Source organism: Budorcas taxicolor, chromosome 18 (genome assembly GCF_023091745.1).
Source record: "Budorcas taxicolor isolate Tak-1 chromosome 18, Takin1.1, whole genome shotgun sequence".
Lineage (NCBI taxonomy): Eukaryota > Metazoa > Chordata > Mammalia > Artiodactyla > Bovidae > Budorcas > Budorcas taxicolor.
In genome coordinates this window covers 23622106-23647548 of record NC_068927.1, presented here as the reverse complement: position 1 = coordinate 23647548, position 25443 = coordinate 23622106, and the positions used below count along the sequence as shown (strand labels likewise).

The window sequence follows — 25443 nt, the reverse complement described above, 5'->3', positions numbered from 1 at the left end:
CTGTAGATTCTAACCCTCCACAGGGTTTCTGTTGCTGTTATTGTTTGTTTGGTGACTTGGCCTGTAGCAGTTCTGTAGGTTTGTTTCCCTTGCTATAGCCACTGATATCTCTGCTAAGTTTTTGTTTTCATTTTAAGCCTGAACATAGTTTAGTGATCAGCCTATGGTTGTTGAAAGTTGTGTTCAAACACCTTGAGCTGTCAGGCCCCCAGCCTTTGCCTATGGGTCAATGTATGGCTTAGGTAATGCATTCAATGTTTAGATAGTCTATAAGTCTCACATTCAGCCAGGGACAAGTAGCTTCTTCTTGTTCAGTTGCTAAGTCATGTCCAACTCTTTGTGACCCCATGACCTGCAGCATGCCAGGCTTCCCTGTCCTTCACCATCTCCCAGAGTTTGCTCAAACTCATGTCCATTGAGTGGCCAAATATTGGAGCTTCAGCTTCAACATCAGTCCTTTCAGTGAATCTTCAGGGTTGATTTCCTTTAGGATTGACTGGTTTGATCTCCTAGTTCTCCAAGGGACTCTCAACAGTCTTCTCCAGCACCACAGTTCAAAAGCATCAATTCTTCTGTGCTCAGCCTTCTTTATGGTCCAACTCTCACATCTGTACCAGACTACTAGAAAAACTATAGCTTTGACTATATGGACCTTTGTTGGCAAAGTGATGTCTCTGCTTTTTAATATACTGTCTAGGTTTATCAGGTAGCTCTCATAGCTTAGTCAATAAAGAATCTGCCTGCAGTGCAGGAGGCCCAGGTTCAATTCCTAGTTGAGAAAATCCCCTGGAGAAGGAAATGGCAACCCACCCCAGTATTCTTGCCTGGAGAATCCATGGACAGAGGAGCCTGGCATGCTGCAGTCCACGGGGTCGTGAGAGTTGGACACAACTTAGCGACTAAACCACTAGGTTCATCATAGCTTTTCTTCCAAGGAGCAAGTGTCTTTTAATTTTGTGACCGCAGTCATCATCTGCAGTGATAAGTCTGTCATTGTTTCCATTTTTTCCCCATCTATTTGCCAAGTAGCTTCCTAGAGCCTTTTCTGACTCCTATTGTTCTTACTGAGGTTTAGTAAATTTTCTTGAACAAGTGCTTTCTTAATTTGGTGTATACCTTTGATCAATTTCTGGAGTTCCTAAATGAACTTTTTTGACCATTTTATGTGGTGTTATCATTGCTTTTTGTGGAAAATATTTACTGATCTCTTCACTCAGCCATTCTGTAAGTCTCACCTGTGCCTATAATAGAAGTTTCTCACCTCCCTATATTCCACCTGTATCCTTTTTTTCTACTTAAAGTCTAGAGTTGTTTAGTTTTTCCTAGCCAGCCATTAGAAGCCATTGAGAACCAAGTAAAGGATACCTCTAAACAAACGTTATGCTTGAAATAAATATAGGTTTGTTTTTTTCAAATCAGGGATTTTCATATTGAAAACTCTAGTAGAAGGATTAAAATGTGTGATTCAGTATTACATATTCAGCTAGGTGATACTTTATGTTTTGGATGGTTTGTTTATTTTATAGACATTTTTTGCTGTGCTACTGTTAATTTGGAATGATTTAACAGATCCCAGTAAAATGTATTTAAAATTATAATAGAATAATGTAGTAATATAAGGACTCCTTAGGATATATACATTATTATGTATTATATATAAATTTTGAAGTTTTAATGTATTTTTCTACAGAGATACAAGAATATCAAGTCAAAAATGAAGGTTATTTGAGCTATAACCCAGATAATATCCTAGAAGAAGGCTAAAAATTCTGAAGAATCTCTGAATTTAATTTCAGTGAATTAAAATATTTATAAGCCAATTTTCTCCTCTTTGAATAGGTATTATCTGTGAAGTCTTAACTTTTAAAAGCAGTCTGCTTGAGAAATGAACCTGTCATAGGTCCTTTTGTCTTATTTTATTCTCTTACGCCATTTGAGTTGTGAGTAAAAGCTAAACTTATTTGTAAAGTTGTGGGTAGTTTCTTTTTTCTGTTCTTTAATTCTTATGGTAATAAAACTTCCCTCTAGCATTAATTACAATATTTTTGTAATTTGACAGGCATATTTGAGTTAACAGATCATAAAAAGCACCCTGCTGGAACTATTCATGTTATATTGAAATGGAAATTTGCTTACCTTCCACCAAGTGGTTCTATAACAACTGAAGACTTAGGAAATTTCATACACAAAGAAGAGTCAGAGGCTGTTCAGAGACTACCTCCAACATCCCCTGTTAGTGCACGAATTGTAGTGAGTAGCAGTGACTTTGAATTTCCTGTAAAATTATTATTATTCCTACATTATTATTATTATTCCTTAATAAATAGCCACATAAAAGAGAAAAAAATCTGAAAAGTATGTTCATTATACTCAGTTTGACATATTGGTTTATCTTAGGCACCAACACCTAAACCAAGACGTTTAACAACTAAAGATAAGAAGGTATCTTTTATGGATATCACGCCACATCAGCATTATGTAAGTAGTAAACATTCAGAACACTGCTTCCCCCACCCCACTGCATAACAAATATTTGAAATAAATGAATAGTATACCCTACCTGATTAAAGGGAAACATATAAAACACTTCTTCCTGTAAAATGTTACCTTTGTAACTGGCACTGTGTGTAAACGTTAAACGATCTTACTCTTGATCTGAATCTTCCGTTGGCCCCATGTCTCTCTCGAGATACTGCCCCCAGTCTTCTTTCCCCATTTACCACAAAGCAAAACAGAACAAAACTCTTCAAAAAGTTGTCTTAATTCTGTCTCCCTTTCCTCAAATTGTTCCTTGCTCACACTAGTAAAACTTTTCCTCATTAAAACCACTTTGGTAAGGTCACAGTGACTGTCACTTTGCTACATCCAGTGATCAATTCCCTGTCCCTTTCTTAATCTCCCAGCAACTTTTGACACAGTGGAATACTTGCTTCTTTCCCTCTTGGCCTCTGGAATACCATGCCTTCCTAGTTTTTCTCCAGCTTAACTTACTCTTCTCATTCACCTGGAGCATATCTCTAAATGCTCAAGTTCCTCAGCAGTCAAGCTTCAGACCTAGACCCCTTCTCTTCTCAGTCTGCACCTAGGTGAAAGAGACCTTATCCAAAAAAACAAAACAAGTGAACAAACATAACAACACAAAGGCATAGTCATAGATCGTCAAAGAAACAGGGAACAAATGTGGTTGCTAGAGGGGTTGAGGGAAAGGAAAAATAGACAAAAGAGATGAGATACAGACCCCCAGATGTAAAATGGATGGGTCATGGATATGAAATGTGCAATACAGGGAACACAGTAACTGTATCTTTGTATGCTGACTCAGCCTAATCACTGCACTTGTTGCAGTGATCATTTTGAAATGTAGAGAAACATCAGATCACTGTGTATTTTAACAGAAAACTAATACAGTGTTATAGGTCAGTTATACTTCAAAACCACATACATGCACTACCATGTGTTCAATGGATAGCCAGTGGGAATCAGCTCTGTGGGCACCAGGTGTTCAACCTGGTGCTCTGTGAAAACCATGAGGAGGTACGATGGGGCAGGGGTTTGGGGGGAGGTTCAGGATGGAGGGGACACGTGTGCTTGTGGCTGATTCACACTGTTGTATGGCAGAAGCCAACACAATATTATAAAGCAATTATCCTCCAATTAAAAATAAATTTTAAAAAGCTCATAGAAAAAGAGATCAGATTTCTGGTTACCAGAAGCAGGGGATGGGGAAGGGAAAATTGGATGAATGTGGTCAAAAGTACAAACTTCCAGTTGTAAAGTAAATAAGTATTAGGGATATAATGTCCAACATGATAAATATAATTAATACTGCTATAAGTTATATATGAAAGTTCTTAAGAGAGTAAATGCCAAGTGTGTATGTATGTGTGTGTGAAAAAGTCTTGGGATGATTTAGGATTTAACAAAAAATAGAAAATAACATATACGCACATTTTCACATTAATATAAGGAGACCTCTACTCTTCCTGAAGATAGGAAGGAAATTTTGCCAGAAGTGGAACATATACCAGGAAGAGAAATTGATATGCCAACTGTTTCACATATTCCCGAGGTATGTGTTTACATTAAAATTATCTTGAAAGGTTTCTTGTTTAAATACTTTGTCATGATCATTGGGACTTCCCTGGTGGTCCAGTGGTTAAGAATCCCCCTGCCAATACAGGGGATACAGGTTCAATCCCTAGTCCAGGAACTAAGATCCCACATGCTGCAGGGCAACTGAGATCGTGAGCCTCAACTTCTGAAGCCTGCACACTGTGGAGCCTGTGGTCTGCAACCAGAGAAGCCACCGCAACCAGAAGCCTGCATACCACAACTAGAGAGTAGCCTCCAATTGCCACAACTAGAGAAGGCCCACGTGCAGCGACAGAGAGCCCCATGTGCCGCAATGAAGACCCAATGCAGCCAAAAACGAAAAAAAAAAAAAATTTTAAGAAATCATATCACTGATCATATTCTATATGACTTCCTTGGAATAGAAAGGTCTAACATATTACCAGTGTAATAGTTATAATTATGCAGACATTAGCAGGTAGTAAATATACATACAAATTAAAGTATAATGTAAAATTCATTTTGAGATTAATGCTTTCTGATATTTAGTTTGTAATCAGATTTTAATTTATCTGCATATTTTCATTTGTGCAGCTTAAGTGATTATTTTCTCATGAATATAAAGTGCATGCCAGTATATTTACTTGCTTTATTATCATTCAGGGGCTTCAGCAAGAATGCTATAAATGTGATATAAGCAATAATATATCACTGTGCTTTTGCTTCTTCAGATTCCTCAGGAAAGCAGTGTAGATAAGGTAAAAGAGAATACTGAGAAAACGCAGCAAGGAAAGGACAACGATGTGTCTTTACTGTCTGAGGGTCAGCTTGCAGAACGAAGTTTGATTTCTTCCGAAGATGAAACAGAAATAACTGAAGAACTGGAACCAGAAGGTGACTTCCTTTTTTAAATTACCATTATTTCCCTGACTCTGCTTTGTTTCATCTGTTCACGCCTCATAGAACATCTTTATTTAATCATGAGTCTACTTCATGATAGCTGTTTCTTGACAGAAATGATGGGATGTAATTCAGTCTCGTCAGGTGTGGTCAGGTGGAACTGTTGCATATCTTCTTATTTCAAACTCAGAGCACCATAATGGAATGCAAGTATTGTTGCTGACCATGTTCCAAATATATATTTTAAATGACTTTATATTCTCTTTGGGTTCAGTACTATTATCTGGGTTATTCTAGAGGACTTAATTTTTTTTAAATGAAGAAAGAAAGGCAACTTACATACAACATGATTTCACTTATATAAACATCTAGAAAAGGCAAACTAATCTATTGTGACAGAAAGCATTTAAGTGGTTCCCTAGGGAAGGATGAATGGAAATAGAAAGATGCAGGAGGAAAAACTTTACAGGGGGCATCAAGAAATATTGGGGGTGATAGACATGTTCACTATCTTAATTATGGTGATGGTTTCATAGAATTATATATTTGTCAAAATACATGTTTCTAAAATGTAAATACAAATTTTGCACACAAATTTATGTGGTTTATTATATGTCAACTTTACTGCAATAAAAACTAAAACTTCTAAAAATATTTTTAAATAGTAGGAATAACTTTATTTTTTACACAATAGTTTAGGTTAGGCTATTGGAAAATATGATTATCATGTTCTTTAAAAATTTTTTATTTTAATTTTATACTTGAACAAGCAATATTTTTATTCTCTTTTCTCTCTTATAAAATGTAGTTCAGTTCAGTCGCTCAGTCTTGTCTGACTCTTTCCAACCCCATGGACTGCAGCACACCAGGCTTCCCTGTCCTTCACCATCTCCTGGAGCTTGTTCAAACTCATGTCCATCAGGTTGATGATGCCATCCAACCCTCTCATCCTCTGTTGTCCCTTTCTCCTCCTGCCTTCTGTCTTTCCCAGCATCAGGATCTTTTCCAATGAATCAGTACTAAAATGTAATGTAAACCTAATTATCTTCAGTGCCAAAAAAATTCAGACATGATTATCATATTTTTCTTTTATGGTTATCCTTGTAATGTATGCTTATTTCTCTCCACTTCACAGGGTACAAATGTAATAGGTTTAACAGATTTAAACCAATAAAATTTTATTTCTTAACAGATGAAGAAGACAGATCAGCTTCTGACAGTGATGAGTGTATTATTCCAGGTTCTATCTCCAAGAATATCAAACAGGTCAGTAACCTGATATCAACCAAAAATGTTCTGAAATAAAGCTGATTTTCATTCATAGTTTGTCAGTCTCCATATATGAAAATCTTAAGGAAGAATATTTCTGGGAAAAATTTTATGTGTTATCATAATCTTATCCAAGTAATTATCTAGTATAAGAAAATTTTATTTATACTTTCATTAGATAATGGGCCATAACATTTAAGTGTTAGTTTTGCTTACATGTTTTAGAGTACCTAACATCTGTAGCTTCAGTAGTTACTTGTTCAAATCAGTTGACTTCTCTGACTCCTTCGCAGAGCCATTATACAAAGATATATTAAATCAAATCTGAACTTTAAAGAATTTCCAAAATGTGAGAGTGCCTTTAAAACTATAGTAAGTTACATATGTAAATTCATAGACTGTTCATATCTAAATATGTCACTGATAATCTGTTAAAGTTATTTCATTCTACCCAAAAATTAAACTTTCTTAGAAGGTAATTTCATATATATATACTTTGCTTGTTTTGTAGCACATTGCTGAAAAGTAGTATATATATAAATTGAAGTTTTGAAAAAAAAGTTATACTTTAATTTACATAGAAAGTATCCCACTTACCAGAGCATTTTTCATTGTCGGGGAGAAAAAAGGTTTTATAAAGTAAACGTAAGTAAAGTGGTAGCTTTTTTATTCATCCAAGTTAATTTTCCTGAAATGATTAATTGTATTCCTTTAATTTTTTTAGAATTTCCCCTTTAAAAAAAAAAGAAAAAATAGAATTTCTACTTTCTTGTTTTAAGAATTGCAATACTTATTTCAACTCTTAAAATCTCATATTTTTAGCTTAATCTCTCTGCTGAACAGACTCATAGAACAGAACATTTCAGATGTCACAGGTGCCTCCATAAAATAGAGAAACCCATTGTTTCTGTGATTGAGAAATACAGATGATTGATAAATACTTCATCTGTCCAAAGTTTTATTATCATTGTTATATGATTGTTAATTATCATAACATCATTTAATGTATAGCATACTGATATATGGAATTCTCCAGTATTCTTGCCTAGAGAATTTCATGGACAGAGGAGCCTGGCGGGCTACAGTCCATGGGGCCACAAAGAGTTAAACATGACTGAGACAGTAGCACTTTCACTTTCACCCACATTAGGGTTTTCCAGGTGGTGCAGTGATTAAGAATATGCCTGCCAGTGCAGGAGACATGGGTTCCATTCCTGGATCAGAAGATCCTCTGGAGTAGGAGATGGCAACCTGCTCCAGTATGCTTGCCTGGAAAATTCCATGGACAGAGAAGCCTGGCAGGGGTCCATGGGCTCTCAGAGTTGGACACGACTGAGCACACACTCATGCACCCACGTTAAGGAGTATAATCCACCTGACTCAGTCTGCCAGCTCAGATGTTAAATCTTGTCCAGAGACACCTTAACAGACTTACCCAGAATAATGTCTGACCAAACATTTGTATACCTCATGGCCCAGTCAACTTGACATATAAAGTTAACCATCACATCATTTTACTAAGAACACTCCATTTAAGAGTAGTAAGCCTGCAAGTTTGATTCAGATATTTCTTTCTCACATTCTTCACATTTCTTTCTCAGTAGTTCTGCAAGACTCTGCTTACTTTCATCATGATTTTTGGATACCTTACATGGTTTAGCCTTTGAACATAAAAGTATGAGATACTGAATCAGTCCTAGGGCCTAAGGGACTAGTACCAAAGGATTTACTTCTCTAGCAGATTTACAAACAGCACTCATCTGTCTTATTATAACTCAGTGATTCCCAGGGATTCACCATCTGCAATTGGTAATCACGTCTCCCTAAGGGAGTAAATAGAGCATTCTGGCCCTGCCCTCAGGAAACATTACACTAATGGGGAAAATGTGTTCATGAAAAGTCAACTATTAAATCATCAGTTAAATTACAATCTAAAACAATCAGAAGACAGTATCACCAATGATTAGTAGATATTTGAGCTAAAGAATAAAGCTGTTCAGGGCCCATCTCCCTCATTTTCCAAATAAGTAAAGTGAGACCTTGAAATAAGATGACTTGCTGATAGTCATGCCACTAATTAAGGAAGTTCAGAGGAAGGGGAAATTTAGAGTGATTTTTCAATAGACTTTACTAAGGATATGCCCATAGTCTGCTCACCCACCCTTTTTCTTGTGAATTTTGGGTCTGCTTTTTCTCATCTTAAGATGATTTTTTTCTGCTTCACTTGCCCAAAGATAGCCCCACAAAATGCCCAAGCCCAAAGAGAAAGATCTGATAGCTACGTCTAGCCTCTGGATTGGATCCATGTTTATCAGTTGTGGTCCTTTGACCCATTCAACTGTAGCCAGTCACGTAGTGAAAAGCAGTGTCCACTTTGACTGTAACATCTCAAATATGGGGATACATGGCAGCAAGCACAAAGTCACGTGCATGCTAGTGCTGGCAGGGGATGCACAGTATGTTTCAGAAATAAGAATACACTAACTAGAGCAACCTTTCTGCAGAACAGGATAGAAGGTTTCAGGTGGAGAAGACTAAATATTTTGGATTTTATCTAGGAGATACTAGGGAGACATTGCAACAGTTAACTTTATTTTCTAAACATTGTATTCATCATCTAAAAGTCAGTTTCAAAGAATGGGGAAACGTTATCTAAAATTTTATCATCTCAGACCCGAGATTTTCAACCCGGGGCAGTTTTGCCATGCAAGGGATTCATTTTGGCAATGTCTGGAGGTATTTTTGGTTGTCACCCTGGGAGGGACTACTACTGGCATCTAGTGGATAGAAGTCAGGGTTGCTGCTTAACATGCTACAAAGCACAGGCCCCACAACAAAGACCTGTCTGGCCCAAAATGTCAGTAGTGCTGAGGCTGAGAAATCCTTTATTAGATTTTTCAGCGGAATCATGTATATATTGATAGCATTGTTAGCATCTCATTGCAATTGTACAGTGCTCTTAACTAAGAATAAAGAATTTAATTTAACAAAGAAGTTTAATGAAAGAGCTATTCCTCTAAAATAGTCAACTAATTCTAATGTACACATATATTTTTCCTTTGCAGTAAATTGCATTTTTTCCTTATTACTTCCAGAAAAGTAATTTGTGTTACTTTGCTACAGCCTAATACAGCCTTCACTATCAAAATGCGACTTCCTATGACGATTTTTGATGCCATCTCAGAAGTGTGAATTATTGTTTCAAGCAACCAGCTATTCTAAGCAATGCTTTATGCCTTGGTAGCCATTAATTAAGTTCCCATGTGGTTTTTCAAATTCTACGTTTAGTAGAAGGTACTGACCAGTACCTTATGTTAATAAGTGAAATTTAGTTTTATTAAATCATGTTAACAAATACAGTAAAATAGTATAACATCTGTGAACACAGGAACAAAACACAGGAGATCATCATAATGGTGAAATACAGCATTTTCTAGTGATTGTACCAATTTTTCTGTGTGCTCCTTTTGCGAATCATTTAATACCAGTCATGGAACTTTTTTCTTTATAAAGAGTGCAAAAGTGGTACAAAGAACTGAATACATTTCACTCAGATTCATCAGTTGTTAATGTTTGCTACACTCGTTTTAATCATTTCTATTCTCTCTCCTATATACATTTATATGTATATATGCATTATATACACACATTCATACATACATAGTTGTAGTGAATCATTTGATAGTTACAGAAATCATGCCCCTTTATCCCTAAATATTTCAGAATAATAATACAATACTACTATCTAATCTACAATTCTTAGTAAAATTTTGCGGTTGTCCCTGTATTATCACTTATAGCAAGTTATTAACCTGGTCCAGGATCAAATCTAGATCACACATTGCATTTAGTTGTCATGCCCCTTTGTCCTCCTTCAGTCCATAATGGCTCAGCCTTCCACTGAGTTAGTCTTTCGTAACATTGACTTTTTCTAAGAGTGCAGGCCATTTATGTTATAAAATGTCCTTCAATTTGAATTTGTGTGATTTCTCCCCTTATTGAATTCAACTTATTTGTTTGGGTAGGAACCCTACAGAAGCAGTGCTGTGTCCTTTTCAGTGCATGAAACCAGGAGACACAGAATGTCATTTTGTCCCACTGCTGATACTGACTTTTTAAGTGTAAAAACTTTTGTGGCTCCTTAATTTCTTCTTTCATCTCCTCTTTAAGAACTGCTTCAGATAGAAATCTCAGGACACTATTATAATAGCTTTCTTTGGAAGGTAAGGTATTACTGAATGGCTAATATGTAATATCTCCTTTAGTTCTCACAACTGTTCTTCATTCATTAGCATCTGCTGTGTGTCATACAAGAAGCAATCCATGGCTTCCAAAAATTTACAGTGTAGGGGAAGTACAATTATAGTGCAGAGGTCAGTGCTGGGAGACTGGGATGCACAACTGCTCTGAGAACATTCAAGAAGGGTGCCTAACTCAGCACGAGGGACCCTCATCAGGGATAGCTTCCTAGAGTCAGTGAAGCCTGAGCCAACTGTGGAAGATGATTAAGAGTTAGTGAAGCAAAGGAGAGCCATTATAGCCCAAAGGAATAAAAAGCATGAGACTGAGAGACTGCAGAGACCATGGCTTCTTCTCAGAGTCAGAATGGTTTTAGGATGGGCCAAGCCTAGGGCATACGGAGGGAGCCCCAGGAGATGCTGAAACGATAGGCCTGTCCAGAGCATTGAGGCCTCTGTATATCAGCTGAGGAAGCTGAAGTCTGTCCTGAAGTTCTGTGAGCAGCCAGTGAAGATTTTTAAGGGAGGAGGATGATCGCTCACTCATTAAACAGGTGGAGTCAGTAAGCATTTACTGGTATCCCCAGCCTTGTTCTAGGGACTGGGAATTTAGCAGTAAGAGAAATAAGTCTCTTGCTTTGGGGGAGCTTACACTCTTACATCACATTTTAAAAGATCTTGTTATCAATAGGACAAAGAATAGAGGCACAGAGATTAGTTAAAAGGTAATTAACCCTACTCTGTGGTTATCTCCACTGTGTAGAAATGTTTTAAATTGCCTTTACCTATAGCTATAATGTCACCAAATTGAGACTAAAAGTAGTGTCCTAGATAAAAATCATTTATGCCAATTATACTCTGAATTTCAGTCCTGGCCTGTACTATGTAAGCAATTTAAGATCATTCAGTTTCTTTTTTTCATGTTACAGAATCTGACAGCTCATAGTTACTTTTTAGAAATGTCGATCCTTAAAAGGAATCTAACAGATTTCCGAGGACTTAGACATATAACTCGGTTCTTCTCTTTTCTTCATGTCTGTGATGTATAATTAATCATAGATTACTTCATTTTGTTTCATTTCATTTACAACATTTATGAGCTTCACTTTGTCAGAATGAAATGCTTGTCCCCTCCTTTCCTTTCCAAAGTGGCATAATTAGTGTTAGCATCTTTTTTAACAGGCTACATAAAGTTTAGTGGCTGGATTAAATCAAGTCATTAACATAATGTGCTACCCAATTTGCCCCTATCTCTCTTCATTTCCAGGACATCAAAGTGCCACAGAGCACCAGTGTAATTGGGCCTTGCTGGCCTGTCAGATTCCGTCAGCCTGATGACTGCTGCTGTTACTAAAAAGCTTCTAGGCATGATAATTAATGGGGGTGAGGGTGGGGAGGGAGTCTGAGAAATGTAAAACTTTGGACATTTCTCTATGAATATTTTATTAATTTGAATAATCAGAAGTTAACAGTATCAATTTGATGTATAATACATTGATTAAAAGCCTTGTTTTAGGTCCTCAAAATAGGTATCAAAACTGAAAATTTGCATCTGCCATGGCATTAAGGAAAAAAGAATTATAATCCTTCTTTCACATTATTTCTAATTTTTATCATTTAAGCAGTGCATCATTCAGTTTTCACAACTAAATGCATTGCCTTCAGCTCACAGATTTCTTAAAGTGTGCCCACAGGTGAGAATGAGAAATCACAGGCTAAAACAGCAATGCTCTTTTTTGTGCAATGCATGTTTACATCTTTCTCCATTCCTAACAGCAGTTTTGTAAAAGCTGCCATAGTCAGTCAGATTAAAATGCATTTCCACCTGGAAGCCAGGTTCTCCTCAACAAAGTGAGCAGGCATTCCCAGGCAATCACAGTAGTGATGTCCAGCAAAAATGTTTTAAAGCTTTTGCAAAAGACAGAATGCATAAAACGATTCACTCCTGTTGGCATTCATGTATTAAAAGTGATTAAGTCACTTCAGAATCAAATATGATATCCTATCAGTGGGTAAAGTACACTCCTCCCACTGTTTTACATATAGAAGCTTAAGCTACATTACTAAAAATATTGTATTACTCTCCTGATATTAGTTGCTTTTAAAATTATTTTTAATGTTTTGCAACTTAATTACCTCTTGCTGAAATACCATGAACTATATACTGCTACATATAGCAGTATATATAGTATATACTGTATATGCTAGTGTATATACTGTACGTATAGTATATAGTATATACCATGTATAGTATATAGCAGTATACTCTACTTCTTTACACATGTGCATAATATTACATTGTATAGCTAAACTTTATTTATTTAAATAAGTGCCTTTTCATGGACCCTTTGGTTTCTATCAATTTTTGCCAATATAAACATTTCCAGCTGAAATGCTTTTATACATAATGTGTGAAAATGACTGTTTTCTGACATCATGTTTTTTGTCAAACTAATGAGTAAGAAATTATATCACTGATGATTCCATTTTAAAAGCAAACAAAAAGATATATTTGTACATACATGCTTATGTATTTTTATATGAGCATACAGATCTAACATTGGGGTTCATGTAAACAAAGGAAAGGCTTCTCAGGTGGTTCAGTGGTAAAGAGTCTACCTGCCAATGCAGGAGAAGCAGGAGACATGGGTTCAATCCATGGTTTGGGAAGATCTGCCCTGCTAGAGAAAATGACAACCCACTTCAGTGTTATTGCTTGAGAAATCCCATGGACAGAGAAGCCTGGTAGGCTACAGTCCATGGGGTCGCAAAGAGTCGGACATGAGCACACCCAATCAAAGCAAATGTTTGAAAGTATATAATCGAAACACTGTACTGCAGTATCTCTGGGACATGGGTCTGGGTAAGAGTCAACAAACTATGACCCATGTGTCAAATCCAGCCCTCTACTTATTTTTGTAAATAAAGTCTTATTGGAACACACCACACTCATCATTTACAGGTTGTCCGTGGCCTCTTCATGTACAAGAGAAGAGATGAGTATTGCCAACAGAGACCATTATAGCCTGCCATGCAAAAAATATTTGCTATCTGGCCTTTACAGGAAAGAAGCATCTGCCAACTCCTAAGTTAAGGAATGGGAGGAAACGAGGAACTTTGATATTTTACTTTCTAGGATTTTTATTGTTGAATTATTTTTAGTGATGAGTATAGACTGCTTCTGGGCTTCCCCAGTGGCTCAGCGGTAAAGAATCTACCTGCAGTTCAGGAGATGTGGGTAAGATCCCTGGGTTGGGAAGATCCCCTGGAGGAGGGCACAGCAACTGACTCCAGTGTTCTTGCCTGGAGAATCCCATGGACAGAGAAGCCTGGCGGGCTACAGTCCATAGGGTCACAAAGAGTCAGACATAGCTGAAGCAACTGAGCACGCACACACGCAGAGACTATTTCTAAAAAGGGAATAATTTGTTAACTAGTTGTGTACTAAAATGTTAACTAATAACTAAAGAATAGTTTAATATGAGTTGTAGAAGCTTATCTATAAATATCTTAGAGAGGGTCAATAAATAGAGGGTGAGTCTTTTCTGGTTTAGAGCCATGGATTGCCCAAGTGTGGTCCTCAGACTAGCAGCATCAGGATGACCTGAGAATTTGTGAGCGATGCAGATTCTTGGACCCCACGCTAGACCTAATGAATCAAAAACTCTGAGTCTGGACCCCAGCAATCTGTGCCTTGTCAACTCTTCATGTTGTCCTGGGATATGCTAAAATTTGACAACCACCTCTTTAGGGAAAGGCAGTACTTCTCACCGTGGCTACAAGTTAGAACCACCTAGGGAGCACATTTAAATGCCAAGGCCCAGGCTCCACTCAGATCAGTTAGACCAGAATTTTCTTTAAAGCTCCCCGAGTGATATTAGTAGGCAGCCAAAATTGAGAGTCCCTGTTTTATCACATCTGTTCTCAATGATGGTTAAAGTGGAATGGCATATCAAAATCACCTGAAATTGAGGGTCATTTAAAAAATTCTTCCCTTCACAGCACTGCCATAGTAAGCCACAGTTAATGATGGAGATGTGTTATATCCCTCAGGTGTACTAGGGAAAAATACTCCAACCATTGCTTTAGAACATGTGGTAACGAGCTTCTGTAATTTGCTGACCATTATAGATACAGTGATTTTCATGGTATATAAAGTAGACAATGTCCTAAAAATAAACACTCTCAACCTCAGCATCATTTTGATCTCCAACACTGAAGTTTTTACTATTTGTATTATTTGTTCAACACAGTATGTTTTAATAGAACATATGATAAAAGAAAGGTTACTGCCACTGATGAAAACTGGATTGAGTTTGTTTCATTTTGTTTGTTAAAAACATTATCATCTTAACAGTTTGTGCTCTTCTTTACTCGTATTTCTCCCAAAGAACTATTATTATTTTTAAAATCAAAGACTTTTCAACCAAAACTTGCATGAAAAATGGATTTGGTTACTAATAAGTGGAAGCTCTGGAGCCTCATATGAGGTCTGCTGCTGCTGCTGCTAAGTCGCATCAGTCGTGTCTGACTCTGTGCGACCCCATAGACGGCAGCCCACCAGGGTTCTCTGTCCCTAGGATTCTCCAGGCAAGTACACTGAGTGGGCTGCCATTGCCTTCTCCAAGTATGAGGTCTAGGGGACTCTTTTTGAGGCTCTGAGGTGCTTGTGCCTACCCCCAGCCTGAAGAAGGCAAGTTATAAGAATCATCTTTAATCATTAATCATTCCTACCTACTCTACTTACTTGTGGCTCTGTCAGTCCCAATGCTGAGTTTGACTTTTTGAACCAAATATTTTGAGCTTGTCTTAGACCTCACTTAAATTAAACTTTTATTATTAAAGGTCACAGACATAGATTCATAACCTTCCATTTCCATTTTGTCTCGATTATTATAAAGTACTAAGTTCTTCATAGGCTTTATTTGAATTTATTTACACACATACACAAAACATTTTTATGACAATAAAATAACACTCATGTAAATTTGTGTAACCATTAGGAAAGTAACTTGATAATCCTGTTAAGTTAAATTTCTTATATCTGTCACCCAGCAATTCTAAGAGAACCACTCACATACACAAGAAAACAAAGGGATATTCAATGCAACATTGTTTTAATTGCAAAAAATTCTAAACATTTTGTTCATCAATAGAGAAACAGACTCAGTTCAGTTCAGTTGCTCAGTTGTGTCTGACTCTTTGTGACCCCATGGACTGCAGCACACCAGGCGTCCCTGTCCATCACCAACTCCGGGAGCTTACTCAAACTCATGTCCATCGAGTTGGTGATGCCATCCAACCATCTCATCCTCTATCGTCCCCTTCTCCTCCTGCCTTCAGTCTTTCCCAGCATCAGAGTCTCTTCCAGTGAGTTGGTTCTTCACATCAGGTGGCCAAAGTATTGGAGTCTCAGCTTCATCATCAGTCCTTCCAATGAATACTCAGTACTGATTTCCTTTAGGAGTGCCTGGTTGGATCTCCTAGCAGTCGAAGGGACTCTCAAGAGTCCTCTCCAACACCACAGTTTAGAAGAGAAATAGACTAGAAATTAATTACATATATAATATAAATGGAATTCTGTACAACAGGTAATATTAATGAGTTAGATTTCAATTATAACCATAAATCTCAAAATATTGCATTGAGTGAAAAAATTGCAGAATAATTCATAGAGGATGGTATCATTCATATAAAATCTAAAAACAGAAAACAATGTTATTGATCGATATATACATACGTAGTTCAGTTCAGTTCAGTAGCTCAGTCGTGTCCGACTCTCTGCGACCCCATGGATTGCAGCACACCAGGCCTCCCTGTCCATCACCAACTCCCAGAGTTCACTCAGACTCACGTCCATCGAGTCAGTGATGCCATCCAGCCATCTCATCCTCTGTCGTCCCCTTCTCCTGCCCCCAGTCATACGTAGTAGAAAATATAAAAGCATGATTGGGCATGATACACATCAACTTCAGGATAGTGGTTACTTCTGGGGGAAATAAGAAAGGACGGGAAAGGAATTGGGAGGGGGCACTTTTCCCTGAATCTGAAATATTTTATTTCTCCCACAATAAAAACAAAAAGATTTAAATCAGATATAGCAAAAAAGTAAAATCTGTTTAAGATGGTGAGTACTTGAACATGTCAAATTATTTTCTTTATAGTTTAAAAAGTTAAAGAAATGCTTGTTTGCTGAAGAATTAAGAATGAAATAAAACTCACATACAATCTCCTGCAATAGTGAGATTTAAATCTAACTGACTGAAACAAGTTCCAAACCTTTATCAGAGGACATTCTCAGTTAAGCAATACTGTGTTTAAGAGCTGTCAAGTTGAATTAAGTTTTTAGAAGCCTAACAATCCAACCCCAAGTGTGGCTGCTATGATTGTTGAAACCAGAGGAAGAATTCAGCATGATCTTCTGAAGTAAAACATTAAAAAAAAAAAAAAATGTAAGCCTGCCAATAAAAGCCCAAGTAAATACTATAGAGAAATATGGCCTAAAATGAGAATTATAGCATCAGTCAGGAAGCAGGAGTGGAATTGAGCCAAAATCATGAGAACTCTAATTTTTTTTTCTCTGAGAGTAATACAAGCTGTCATCACATTTCCAGATCATTCAATCACATAAAGTATAGTGTCCATCCATACAGACAACTGAAAGGAAGTTGCACACAGTTCTTATTTGAGAGATTTCTGTTACTGCTGCTCACCACAATCAGAAATTTTAAATGCTCTTTTTGTATGCTGATGCTGACATCTGGCTAACTAGGGAAGCTAATAGGGTAACCGGTGAACAGGAGAGAAAATGTGCTGAGAAGTACTGAGAGGCCCAAAGCCCATTCTGGCTAGCTAACGTATTATATGAGCAGAGTGTCATTCAGAGGAATGACCACGTGGGTTCCTCTGGTGGTCTTGAACAGACGTTATTCTGGCATCTGTCTGAAACACTGTGCTTCAGTCACTGTCATGTGAATCAGTATATTGTTATCCCTTCCAGTTCACCTAATTGAACTTTTTTTTCCCATTATTTCATGATGAGAATTTGCAAACACACAGAGAAGCTGATATAACAATACCCTACCTTAGATTCTACAAAACTGACCCGTCTTTGAAACAGTATTATTCAATTAAAATCTAGACTGGCAAGATTTCTATGTTTTTCAACAGTTTCAACTTCCTACAATGTAGCAGACACAATCAATATTTGCTAAAGGAGCTGCACTAATAATTGCAGCTTCACATATTTCTGGCAATATAGAAAAGATATTCACAATATATAGAAGATCCTCAGCATTCCCTTGACTCAATGTCATTAAGTATTTATTGAGAGCCTCCTAAGTGCCAGATCCTAGAGAGGATGTTAAATAGCAAAAGATGAATAAGATATGGTCCTGGCCTCCAGGAATTCACAGTCTGCAGAGCGAGGCAGATATGTAAACAAATCCATGAAATCCAGTGTGAGTGAAAAGTGCAGCACGGGCCCAGAGGAGGAACCAAGTCAGTCTTGGAAATCAGGAGTAATGCCCTCATAAAAGGAGTACATGCGTGGCCCAGGGCTTCAAATAAATGGAATTTTGTCTGATAGAGGAGATTTCAGATGCAAAAGCTCAGCAATAGAAACAGTACACCACAGGTCTGGGGAAATGGCTAGAGTATAGGGTAATAAGTTTCCAAGCAGAAAGGTGATACCCAATTTGTTTTAGAGAAGGCTCCCTGCCACCAGAAGAATAGTTGAGGCTACAGGCCAGAGACTAGAGGGAGGAGGGCCTCACCTTTCTCACAGCCATGAGCATAGAGCCACTTATTTTTTGAGTGTGTACTGATACAGTCAGCAAGATCTGGCTTCCCTAGTGGCTCAGATGGTAAAGAATCTGCTTGCAATGCAGGAGATCCGGGTTCAATCCCTGGGTTGGGAAGCTCCCCTGGAGAAGGAAATGGCAACCTACTCTGGTATCCTTGCCTGAAGAATTCCATGGACAGAGGAGCCTGGTGGGCTACAGACCAGGGGGTCTCAAAGAGTTGGACATGACTGAACAACTGACACTCCACAGCAAGAGTATAGTCCCTCTATAACTAAAGCAGCCTCATACCACCCGTCTGTCTGCTTGGAAATCAGGAGTAATGCCCTCATAAAAGGAGTACATGCGTGGCCCAGGGCTTCAAATAAATGGATTTTTGTCTGATAGAGATTTCAGATGTAAAAGCTCAGCAATATAAACAGTACACCACAGGTCTGGGGAAATGGCCAGAGTATAGGGTAACAACTCTACCAACCAGTTATCTTTTGTGATTCCTTCTGATTTCTCCCCACTTATTCTGTAGTGATTATTGTTTGTTGTTTAGTCCCGAAGTCGTGTCCAACTCCCTTGTGACCCCGTGGACTCTAGCCCACCAGACTTCTCTGTCCATGGGATTTCCCAGGGAAGAAAACTGAAGTGGGTTACCGTTTCTTTCTCCAGGGCATCTTCCTGACCCAGGGATCAAACCTGCATCTCCTGCTTTTGCAGGTGGATTGTTTAGCCCTGAGCCACCTGGGAAACTCTCCTTATTCTATGAAACTACTTTCTAACTATTGGAAACTGTTGAATTAGTTCCTTCCTCAGATCATGTGAGAACATAAAAGAAGTTTCTCTAGAGATAAAAATGAGAAAAGAAACCACATCTTGTTTTGTCTTTGTATTTCCAGTAGCTGACACAGTGTTGAAACATCTTCAGCTTTCCTTTAATTCAGTGAACCACTGAAATATTTAGGAAGTTAAAGGAATAGAAATGAATGAATGAATGATCTATAGGATATGGTGGGTGTGAAAATGGAGATTTGCAAGAATGGCTCCAAGGTCTCCTAGTTGTGTGTGACCAGGTGGACAGTGATGTCATCAGCTGAGATAACAACTATCAGGATGAATGACAATGGTGGAGAGGAGAGATCGTGAGTTCGTTTTTTACACTAAGTTGGAGTTGTCTGCTACACAGTTGATGTGCTTCTTAATCTTCAGAATCTTTGCATATCATCTGCTGCTGCTGCTGCTAAGTCACTTCAGTCGTGTCCGACTCTGTGCGACCCCATAGACAGCAGCCCACCAGGCTCCACAGCCCCTGGGATTCTCCAGGCAAGAACACTGGAGTGGGTTGCCATTTCCTTCTCCAATGCATAAAAGTGAAAGTGAAGTCGCTCAGTCGCGTCCGACTCTGTGCGACCCCATGGACTGCAGCCTACCAGGCTCCCCCGGCCATGGGATTTTCCAGGCAAGAGTACTGGAGTGGGGTGCCATTGCCTTCTCCAGCGTCTAGTTGAACTTTTGATTCACAGAGGCATGAGCAGAACCAGAATTGTTCCAGCATTGAAAAAGAAGCTGGCTAGGCCAATTAGCCAAAATTTATAATGTTTGGAAATTGTTTATTCAGGGCATGCTTCCCTAGATACATACTATTTGAAACTTATCCCTTTTTGGACTTAGGTTGATTCGTGTCACCTTAAAGGAACAAAGAAATAATAACTGATAACTCTGTTAAGTTAGAGAATTAAAAAGGACATAATCTAGAGTTAAGGAGGCTGGGGTGGTGCGAGGGAAACTATGAAAAAAGAAAAAAATGATCTGGGCCAGAAAGCAGACAGACATCATAAAAAGAACTGTGAAGCTTTTTTGAGGGAGGGGGTAATATAGTGGGTTTCTCTTGGTTTATATGGTTTTGGTATTCCGTTTGTTTGTTATCCAAGTATCTACATTTATTTAGTATGTAGACTATATTTTGTATATAGTCTTATTTGACAGCCCAAGTTCGTTCTTGTAGTAATACAAGTTTTCGTACGGGGATTGTACAGTTAATATATTATTAATTTTTAAAAAACACTTAAATAAATTTGATTCCCTTGCTATTTAAAAGTTAATTTGTCTCTTCATTGGATTCTGTGATAACCAGATTTTAAATTCCTCTCATTCACAATGTGAAAATAACTATGTATACACCTCTTTTGCCTTTGTTATAAGCTCTTTTCTTTTAATTCTTTTGTGCAGAAGCAGTCTAACCACAGCACAGGAATGTTTTATGTTATTGTCATAACAATTCTAAGTTTGTCAAATTGCAAGTTATATAAAAGACTTAATTATGCATTGTGCTGCAGTTGAACCAGAAGTATAACATAGTTTGTGTGTATGCTGTTTTGACAACCACAATACATTTTAAGGAAAAATAATATTTAAAATGTTTTCTTTACTATGTTAGTCTTTGGCTAGCAGAGAAGGGCTTTTCTGAAGTGAGATTAGACAATAGAGCCAACTTCATTTTTTATGCACGTGAACAGAGAGGGCTTGAGGTTATTAGTTGAAACCGAGTAACCTTTCCAGGCTTTCATCTCTTTCTTTTCAAATTTGAATATGAAAAGCATATTCAAGTCAAAGACCATCACTTTAATGACATTTGGCAGTCATTTGATTTATTAGGTTTTAGAAAAAATTTTCCTTTAAATATTTCATCATACTATGCTAATCCTAGTAATATTGCCAGCTGCAGCCTTGTACCTGTATTAGTGGAGACAGAATGGTGTGGAATTTTCTCTGTCATCCTAGTAAAATTTCCATGAATCTACTGAATAATAAAATAACCTTATTGAAATATTCAGATTTGGGTTTTTAGTTAAAGTGTCTTAGAATACATAATAAAAGAAAATGTCTTTTGAAAGAAGGGGGTAAAATTACTTCATCAAATATTGAGGGGGTTTGCCAGCAATGGAAATTGTTCTTTATGGGAATATTCTCTACAATAGGGTACTTAGGCTTTTCAGTTTGATTAATTATATTATATACTTTGAAATATCAAAATAGTAATTGCTATGGTGAATTTACACACTGATTTACATTTGACAGTGAATTCCTAAAAGTTAGTTATATAAGCAGGTCTTAATATCAGGATTTTTAGTATTATTTTAAGTTATATAATTTATAGTAGCATACCTCTGAATTTAATAAAGAGATTTAGTAAGGGGGAATAAAGAACAAATTTTTAATTGTAAACATTTAAAATTAAATTCAGTGTAAACATTTAATTGTGGGATTATCTTGGTGTGATCTAATTTTTAAGTCATAGTCTATCATTTGTTTTAAATTATTGTTCAAGGAAACATATGACTCACATATAATGTTTGTTACACTAAAATCTATTAAATAAGGATTGAGATGAAAATTATACAAATATATTTTTTCATTAATTCTGTAAAAATGAGATAATAAAGTATAAGAAAATTATGTTAAATTCAATAAAAAATTGTCTTTTGTTTGAAAACTTATTACTCATGAAATGAAATATGTTATGGAAGAATACACAAGAGAATGAGCTGTAGCCCTACTTAATATGGATTCATACAGTTATTTATGTTAGCATAATAGCTATAAAGTGTTCAACAGGCTTTGATCTTTGAATAACCGAAACTTTCTCAGGTACCATAGAATAAAATAAAAGCAGTGATAAACATGTATTTCACTACATAGTTTGAAACAAGGCCAACTGATGTGTGTCATTCTGAAAGCAATTGGAGATGAAGACCTCATAATCTTCACTCCTGATGGACTACTAGGGGGTATTTATAGTCTCAAATGTAAATCAGGAGACTATTGCCATGACACTGTTAACTTCAAACCCTGGGGCATTAGAAGCTCATTCTCTCTCTCTCTGTCGTGAATAATCTATCATGTGTAACTAGACTGTAGGGTACAATACCTTCCAAAAAAAGAAATGAACGAAGGCCAGTACCTTCATGTTTTATTTAAAATTGACAGTGACAAAAGAGTAAAGGATTTTTTTTTGTTGTTCATTTTTTGTTGTTGTTGTTTCTTTATTGTGTTTTGTTTTTGCTCTTTAAGCAGCCACCAGAAAAAATCCGGATTGAGATCATAGCCCTTAGCCTTAATGATTCCCGAGTAACTGCAGATGACACTATCCAGCGACTCTTTGTGGAATGCAGATTCTACAGTCTTCCTGCTGAAGAGACACCCGTGTCACTTCCCAAACCCAAGAGCGGCCAGTGGGCCTACTATAATTACAGCAATGGTAGGCATGGTGTTTATAATACGGACTTTCATCTGTGAAGGAAGCCAAAGGAACACAAGAAAGGACAGTTGTTTAATGTTCACATAAAATCATGGAAGGATAATCAGAATAATTAATGAAAGTCAAACCTGTAGCATAAGGATTAAGAAATTAATTTTAAAGTTCAGTTGGCCCTTTGTGTCCGTGGGTTCTGCATCTTCAGATTCAACTAAAACACAATGGAAAACACTTGAGGAAAAAAATTCCAAGCAATTCCAAGAAGCAAAACTTACACTTACCATGCATCCACAACTATTTACACCGTGAAGTTTCATAAGTAATCCAGGGATGATTTAAAGTATACAGGATGTGCACAGGTCATATGCAAATACTATGCCATTTCATATAATGGCAGCATCCTTGGATTTTGATAGCTGCAGGGATCCTGGAACCACCCCCCCCTTGATACTAAGGGACAACTGTAATGCTAAAGTTACATCAAAAACAGTGGGAAAAAGATGTTCTAGATCTTCCTGCGCTATCACAGTATCAGTAGAAAAATGCCACCTGCATCTAAAGTTGAATTTAATTAAAAAAATGTATTTCAAGGGGAATAAAAGTACTATTTTTTTAATTATGATTCTAACAATTGAATGTCCAATTTTTTACCACTCAGTATTGTCACATAGATGTTTTTTAACAATATACATGTATATATACATGTATATCTCTCCTAGTGTCTAGATGTTCAGCATTTTAATTGAGTGATATAAGTTTTTACAGTATCTTTTCATTTTTAGCCCACACATCCCTTTATAACAGCCAGCAGGTTTTCTGTTTTAAGGCTTTATCATCTATCAGCTGCTGCTGCTGCTGCTGCTGCTAAGTCGCTTCAGTTGTGTCTGACTCTGTGCAACCCCATACACGGCAGCCCACCAGGCTCCACCGTCCCTGGGATTCTCCAGGCAAGAACACTGGAGTGGGTTGTCATTTCCTTCTCCAATGCATGAAAGTGAAAAGTGAAAGTGAAGTCACTCAGTCGTGTCCAACTCTCAGCAGCCCCGTGGACTGCAGCCTACCAGGCTCCTCCGTCCATGGGATTTGCCAGGCAAGAGTACTGGAGTGGGGTGCCATTGCCTTCTCTGATTTATCAGCTAGTTCACATGAAAATCTGCTAGGCCAGTACAGACCCAATAGGCACTCTGTAAATTCTTAGATCAACCAACTTTAGAATGATTTTAAGGATAGTAGGTATCAGTGTATAATTAGAGGGGAGTAAAAAATCTTATCAGGCTGCCATGACCATAAATTAAAACTGCTTATTAAGTTCTTCAAAAGCCCTATGTTAAACCCGAAAGATGGAGTGTTGCATTATCTTGAGCAAAACAGGCCATCTCATGCTAGTTGAATACCAATATTTTTTTCTCACAAGTTTTGTAAATTTCATTTTGATCAATATGTACAATCATACTATTGTACCAATAGGATTGTGAATGCTCATGGTTGGTTGGTTTGTTTTGCAACTGGCATTTTTAGAAACATATTCACTGCTTGAGATAGTAATCATGAGTATGCAGAGATCTGGTCTAGTCAACCTTGTATCTACAGTTCTTACTAGTTATGAGAACTTGGGCAAGGTATTTAAATTTCATGATTCCCCATTTTATCTATTGAATAAGGTGCTAAGAACGCTTCCAGTTCAGATTCTATCATTCTATGATTAAGAAGTAGGTTGAGAAGTCCCTTGAGGAATAAGTGGTGTGGTCAGGATAAGAATCTGATTTCTCCTTCCTATCACTGACCTGATCAAACAGAACATTTCCAAAGACTTCCTCACACTTTCTAGAGATCTTTTAACTGCAAAGTATCAGAAAAGTAAGCCATAATCACAGTATTTATTAGTAATGAAAAAACTGTTACTGAACTAATTTTAATGAAGGTACTCCCAAGAAAAGAGACAAGCTCTTCTGTTGTTTTTTTTTAATTATTATTCATTGTAAAGGTTAGCAGGAGACTGGTTGAACTGACAACAAAGTTGTTTTTTAGAAGTTGGTTGTGCATTGAGAAATTTGGCCATGCAGCACAGCAGATGTTTCCATTTGCTTAAGGAGCAATGCACGTTATTCTTTGGGGAAACCTGACATGCTCAAGTTTCCTGGATTTTGTTCAGTCTCACATGATGACCTAGGTCTGTTTGGGCTTTTTGTCAATTGCTAGGCTGGGGCTTCCCTGATAGCTCAATTGGTAAAGAATCCATCTCCAATGCAAGAGACCCTGGTTCGATTCCTGGGTCAGGAAGATCTGCTGGAGAAGGGGTAGGCTACACACTCCAATATTCTCGGGCTTCCCTTTTGGCTCAACTGGTAAAGAATCCACCTGCAAAGCAGGAGACCTGGGTTGGATCCCTGGGTTGGGAAGATCCCCTAGAGACGGGAACAGCTACCCGCTCCAGTATCCTGGCCTGGAGAATTCCATGGACTGTATACCCCATGCGGTGACAAGTAGTCGGACACAACTAAGCGACTTTCACTCACTTCAGGTTGGTTAGTTGGCATTGATTTGGTGTTTTGGTTTTTTGGTTTTTTTTTATATTTTCCTTTTACTACAAGATATACTACTAACTGGTATTTTAGTATTTCTGATGAATTATTAATAATCACCTGATAGCAACAAGAAAACCAATAATCTATTTGAATTGAATTCTTTAGAAGTATTTACTATACTTTTCTGCAGCTTCTATTTCTGCCTATTGAGTTTTGACTATATAGAATTTTCAGGGTTAATTGAAAAGAATTTTAAGGATATTTATATGGTGGGAAGGGAGAGAAATGTACTTTGGGCTTAGAAGCAAATTAATGCTGTTTTATATCTATTGTATCTAAAACAATGAAGTCCTAGATCATCAGCAAATTTGAGAAATAATTAACCTTGTAGAAGG

The 25443-nt window shown here is 37.3% G+C and overlaps 1 protein-coding gene across 1 annotated transcript in view; it reads left to right on the top strand.

Moving 5' to 3' along the window:
* The window catches only part of RPGRIP1L (RPGRIP1 like), a 97894-nt gene that overhangs the window by 58988 nt on the left and 13463 nt on the right, over positions 1-25443 (top strand). Inside the window, exons 18-23 of the mRNA XM_052656275.1 lie at positions 2060-2250; positions 2398-2478; positions 3968-4069; positions 4803-4965; positions 6164-6237; positions 22340-22526. Of these exons, the coding sequence (XP_052512235.1) occupies positions 2060-2250; positions 2398-2478; positions 3968-4069; positions 4803-4965; positions 6164-6237; positions 22340-22526 (798 nt within the window). The remainder of the gene's footprint in view (positions 1-2059; positions 2251-2397; positions 2479-3967; positions 4070-4802; positions 4966-6163; positions 6238-22339; positions 22527-25443) is intronic.